The sequence below is a fragment of the Rhagoletis pomonella genome, unplaced genomic scaffold, assembly GCF_013731165.1.
Source record: "Rhagoletis pomonella isolate Grant_MI unplaced genomic scaffold, Rhpom_1.0 Rhpom_scaffold_00006, whole genome shotgun sequence".
Taxonomy (NCBI): domain Eukaryota; kingdom Metazoa; phylum Arthropoda; class Insecta; order Diptera; family Tephritidae; genus Rhagoletis; species Rhagoletis pomonella.
This window is the reverse complement of record NW_023458560.1, coordinates 20,197,258-20,203,492: the sequence shown is the minus strand read 5'-3', so window position 1 is coordinate 20,203,492 and position 6,235 is coordinate 20,197,258. Positions and strand designations below refer to the sequence as shown.

General features: G+C 33.3%; 1 protein-coding gene across 2 annotated transcripts in view; it reads right to left on the bottom strand.

Moving 5' to 3' along the window:
* LOC118740493 (ethanolaminephosphotransferase 1) overlaps positions 1 to 866 on the bottom strand; it is a gene marked incomplete at its 5' end in the record, with an annotated part of 20,385 nt that extends 19,519 nt beyond the window's left edge. For both annotated transcript variants that reach the window (XM_036472049.1, XM_036472050.1), the window contains 2 exon segments: positions 127 to 310; positions 798 to 866. In XM_036472049.1, the coding sequence (XP_036327942.1) occupies positions 127 to 310; positions 798 to 866 (253 nt within the window).
* Positions 867 to 6,235: the final 5,369 nt, after the last annotated feature.

The following is a 6,235-nucleotide window of genomic DNA, read 5'->3' as shown; positions in this document are numbered from 1 at the left end:
ACAGCAGTAATATTTGGCAATAGCGAACCAGCTTCAGTTGGCAAATAAATACATTGACACAACCGCCACCATAGTCACAAAACCGACCACTTAAACCGCCGCACTGCAGTGTGCCGCGAAACTTACCTAAATTGTAGTAAAGTAAAATATTAATAGCCGCCACCGACCAAACCCAGCGCGGCACTGTGTGTACGGCGTTGTTCGCTCCCTGGAAATCCCAGTCGTAATATGCAATTAAAATGAAATTGACCACGGTCAACAGGAAGCCGGTGAATGTGATGAGATTCGGAGCTAGCCATTTGGGTAGAAACTGCAATAAAACATTTTGCCATACATATGTATGTATGTATTTGACAATTTACATACTATAGCATGTGCATAGATTTACTCAAAAATTTTCAGTATCTGCATATGCATGTATGCATGTATGTATATACGTGTGTGTGTTTTAGTAGATATTTTGTTGCTGCGAAACTTGTACAAAATTTTACAATTATAACAGGCACGGCACTCTCCAATCCAACCGTATGTGTTTTACTTTGGGAATTGCGGTGAAAAGGTTAGGTTACAGTTTTAACGGATTCCACGAACAAGTGGAAAAAGCACACAACTTAAAAGCGTGGACTGTATAAATACATAGCACGGAATCCTTCACATACAAACGCACACATACATACATATCTAGACATTGGTGCTTATTAAGTTATTTATATACATATATGCATGTAAACACTTAAATACAAAGGTAGCTGCTGTCAAAGTCTCTTTGCACTAAAGCACAGCATTTTTCGACTTACCTGCACACACCAGTTCCAAAAAGGATGCATTATATAGACGCTGATGTAGCCAGTGTCGATGCAGTTGTACTGGAAGCAATAAAAGAAAAAAAGAAAAAAGTATAAAAACATATGAAATACATAGTGGTATGCGGCAGAGGAAGTAGGAAGTCAGCATGTGAGTATGTGCATATGTTTGGTAAAAAGCTGAAAATAATTATAAATTGAAATGGTGGGAGCCCACGTACAGTAAGTGGGAGTAGCAGCTGAAACCACATGATTCAATTAATTTTTTAACAAATTCGAGTACTACTGGGTCGTACATTATTGACTAGTTGTAGTAATTGAATTTTTTCCTATGCCATATCGTGCATACACACATATGTACATATGTATGTAGGTACGTACCCAGTACGGCATAGCTCAACCAATTAACTCAGCAAAAGTAATTTATTTCGGCTTATGTAGCAACTAACTTCAAATTGATGTATCTATAATCACCTAGCAGCCTCCTTGAGATAAACCAAATGCTTACACTTTCGATACCTATGCAAATATATAATTCAATATTAGTTGAAAAATCATCTAACTTAGGCAATTAACTATTTCAGCATTTAATACTAAGTAATTTAAAATTGGTTGAAAAGTCATACAGCAAAAGAAACATACTGACTTTGAAGTGCTTTAAGCCAAATGCATTTTAAAGTAGTCGAAATCAAACGCAGAGTCGGACAATTGACTGCTTCCTAGGACATCGCCATGTTAAAGTAAATAGTTTGTTCCAAGGAAGAAAATCACATCTGCAATTATTTAGTTGTGGTGGGTAAAAAACTGGTTAATCCGCATCCATCGATAGATTATATAATAAAAAATAAAAATAAATAAAAAATGAAAAAACCCAACATTTCATTGAATAATAAAGTATTTTTCCATATGTATCAAATTGATGCACAACGTACTTTGTGTTACACAAAATTTCCGACGGATGCGGGTTAAACATCGTTAAATATCGATATTATTTCCGTACTGGGTAGGTACTAGTACTTTACAAAGACAACTGGGCTTCAATAGTGAAACAACAAGCAAAAAAATACGATACAAAATGCATATCCATTTATTGTGTGAAGGATATCTTTGAATACTTGCAGTGGCAAAGGGGATAAAGTCATACTATGTAGTGGTCATTTTTCGTACATTAATTTCAAAGAAATGCAGTAATCAAAAGTAGGGATGTCAGTGGACAAAAAACATCCATGTTTTTCCTCGAATCGATGCATCGGAGGGCGTACATCGCATATTTTTTATTTTTTATAAAAATATTGTTCATGCTTTAACCAGCACCATGTAAAACAATGTTTCAAACTTTATACAAAATTTAGAAAATTTCAACAAATTTTCATCACTATTTTGGACTTTTTAGTCTTTAGAACATTTTTGGGTATGCAGTTTTATAGCTCATAAAATTTTAGTGTAACAAAGTGCAAGTCAGCCATAGAAAAAATACTAAAAATTAAAGCAATTGAAACTTGGACTTTATAAGGTTAAAATTTTATGAGCTATAAAATTGCATCTTGCTTTCTTTGAATTTCAGACAAAGCGCTGTACTAGAGATGTCAGTTTACAGAAAACATCGATGCATCGACTATTTATACATCGAGTGGAAAACGTTCGATGCATCGAAGCAAAATATCGATATTTTCTATGTACAGATGTTTCTTTCACATCCCTAATCAAAAGGACCTGTACCTGTACATACAAAACTAATTCATTTGATGTCTGTGAGGCATATTCTTAGTCAAAATAAAGTCGACACTAAAGTTAGATACAGCTTTCTGACATAATTTTCAATGGAATATCTACCAAAAAGCTGCAAACAACTTTAGAGTCGCTTTATTTTCAATATGAAAATGCCCCCAAATTTTCTATTTCGCTTTCAGCAAAAAAAAAAAAAAAGATTTACTCAAAACAGTTACAGTACCCTGTTGAACTGATAGTTGCTGGCAACTTTTTTCACGACTATTGCGTAATAAGAAACGTAGCAGCCAAAAAAAAAAAATCAAGTGCTACAATTTTTTTGTGTAAGTCATGTGAGATTTTTTTTTTATAAAAGTGATAGTAAGTGAAAAAAAGGTTTGTTGTGTTTCTGGAGGTAATAGTATAACAAAAAATTATACAAAGATATATTACACTTTAATTATTTTGTAGAGAGCTTGGCATGCAAATTTGCTTGATGATGGATTTGTCCATCAACTGTTTTCTTAATTATTTTAGTACGTTTTTTTTTTTTTATTTGAATTTAGAATTTAGAGCATGAATGTATTTAATATAATAATATAGTAAAACCAACACCAAATGTGCGCACCTTTTATTAGGTAGTTGTAACTTGCCCCGTCCAGCGCATTTCTTGGATGGCGGTGACATAAAAAGTAGTGTTCCCGAGGGCACAAGTACAAATCGAGTATAGTCGAATAACTGTAAATGCATACGCAAAAGCCATACTAAAATCCAGTATACTGCTGCCGAAACTGGTTGAATCACCATAGTGAGAAACTTCGACCAATATCTCCACTGCAATATGCACCGAGAAAAGAGTTAAGTTACACTTATGGTCAGCTGATTAAGTCAGGTGAGATTTTGACTAGTTTTGACGATTTTTCTTTTGTTTATTTAATGTTTATATTTTTTTGTAAAAGTTTAGCACCTAACCTAACCAAAACCACATAAATCCAACACTTCAAACTCCGTACAAAAATTATGAAAATTCAACAAACATTTGCAACCAAAGATTTTAAACTTTTTATTTAGAATTTTTAGAAAAATTTTTGGTATGCAGTTTTGTAGTTCATAAAATTTAATTAGCTACAAAACTGCATACCCAAAATTCTGAACAAAAAGTTTAAAATTTGCGGGTGCAAATGTTTAAGTTTGTTGAGTTCATATAATTTTTGTACGAAGTTTGAAATATGGATTTATGTTAGCCCGACATACACAAAGTGCTAGACTTTTAAAAAAAATATAAACATTAAATAAACAAAATACAATTTGCCAAAACTAGTCAAAATGGCACTTGACTTAATCAGCTGACCACAAGTGTACTTCAAAAAAAAATATATTTCTCTCAACAGACGATTGGGTTATATTTAAAAACTATACTTGGTTGTAGTTACCCCACCATGTGTTGAGAGAAATTAATTTAACTGACTTTTCTTTAAATTTTTTTTAAAACTATTTGGAATAAAATTTAACAAATTGCACCAAAGAGCGACATTATCAGGCATAGTTAATTGCAAAAATAAGCTCAACGATTGTGTTTGCGCTAAATTAGCTCCTCCATGAAAAAGCGATTCGTGTAGCAATCACTTAATCAAAACTGTTAAATTGATAGAAAAAATTTAAATCGATGCAAATCCCACTCAATGCATAAAACTACTTGTGCATCATCACTGGCAATAAAAAGTTGCAGCCATTTTGTTTGCGTCGGTTTTCAAATAAACTCTTAAAAAATATACATACATATATTTACATTAGACCACGTCAAAAAAAAAAATCATTCAATGCGACCGTAATGATCCTCTCTAAGACAATTCTAAGGGCAATATAATTTTCTAGGATCAATGAAAACGCTCGAAACAGTAAGAATACATTGATTATACTTATGCCATTTAAGTATTATGCATACTCAAAATTTATACGAACAACAATCCCTTGAAAAGAAGTAACATTATTATGGAATTTTATAAAATGGGCGTGATACCGCCCACATATAACTTATATGTAGTTTATCGAAGAAAAGTGAAAAAAAACTTATATTTAATACTTGCGCCGGGTATCTAATGTTCGGCTTCGACAGAATTTAGACTTTTTTACTTGTTTTTTTTTTTGTGACGTGGTCTTATGTACATACATACATACATATGTGGTACATATTCATAGAACAAAAAACATAAACGTGGTTTTTCCTAAATATTGTCGGCTGTGAAAAAAATATGTACATACCTATGTATTGAAGTATGTGCATATCGATGCTCCTCTGCAATAACGGCACAACTCAAAATTTTATGTTTTTAAGTTCAAAGCGGATTAGGTTTATAAATGACCATATTTTTCTGTGGAAAATCGACATATGCTTAGTTGTTACCAATCCGACAGGGGCGCAGTATTGCCAGTTGTCTCAACATGGAAGTAGACAGCCCTTACTACTCAACAGTGGCCCCTGTCTCTCATTTATGGTAAATATATGTAGGCATAAGTCAAAAAATCTCGATGGGTTAGTGATTCTTTTATAGGAAATAACGAAACTTTTCGTTTTGTGCCGTTATTCGGCAACACCAGTGGATTTTTTTGTTCAACTTCTTAGGAGCTGTTACTTATTTCGTATTTTTGCAGTCCAACCCTTACTAAATCATTTTAAAGTTTACAAATTTTCCCTGCAGAATGACTGGCCGGAATAAGTGCGTTCCAAGACATATTACTGCTGAATTGCGAAACACAAAATCTTCAATTGGCTCTACTGAAAAATACAAAATTTTGAGTTGTGCCGTTATTGCAGAGCCCATCGATATGTAGAAATGAAAGCTTTCGTAGGTATTTATCAGCACGTCAATGTTAACAAATTCCTTGTTGAGGGGAGTTGCTGGCCATTTGGCTGGCATTATCGAACGCCCATTTCACATCAATTGATTATTTTACAATTTAATACAATTATTCGCTAGCACTTCAAACAGACAGTCACGCAAGCAAAAAGAAAACCTAAATGTGCGCACATTCCTACAAACGATAACGCGGTTTCTTAACCTATTAAAAAAATTATTGGTTTGTAGAAACTGTATCCAATGTCAAAGTATTTATGTGAAATCTTTTTTAAATACTTAGTAGCCACTCCTAGGCACGGGTGCATTACCGAGGCGAAAATTATTATTTTGAAAACTATACGCCATCCGGAAACATACGGCACATTTAAATAATATCAGAGGGCTGACACACAAAAAGGGCATACAATTATAAAATTATAAATAATAATGGAGTCGATGTTTCACGAATAAATGACTAAATATTCGAATCTCATTAAACTTTAACCAATCCATCTCTGCATCCTACGCAAGGTCTTATCGATCATTCTGTTAGAAAGGTTGAAGTCTCAAGCCTTTAGCAGATTTTCACATTTAGACAAATCATGAAAAAATGAGATGAACTAATCAACACACAACACCTATTCGTTGATCCGCTAACAAAATGAACAAAAGAAACTATATGCGAAACACCCCTCCGCATCGTTCCAGTACTAACGAGTTTTCAGACAGGTTCACTAGATTTTTACGAAAAACTGTAAATTTCCGAGGGAAAACCTGTATTTTCGACCAAAAAACTGTAACTATTAAAAACGAAGACTATTAATTTTATTAAACACTAGCAAATACCCAGCGTGCTTTACAGCGCCTTAAAATATTTTTGTGTTGTTT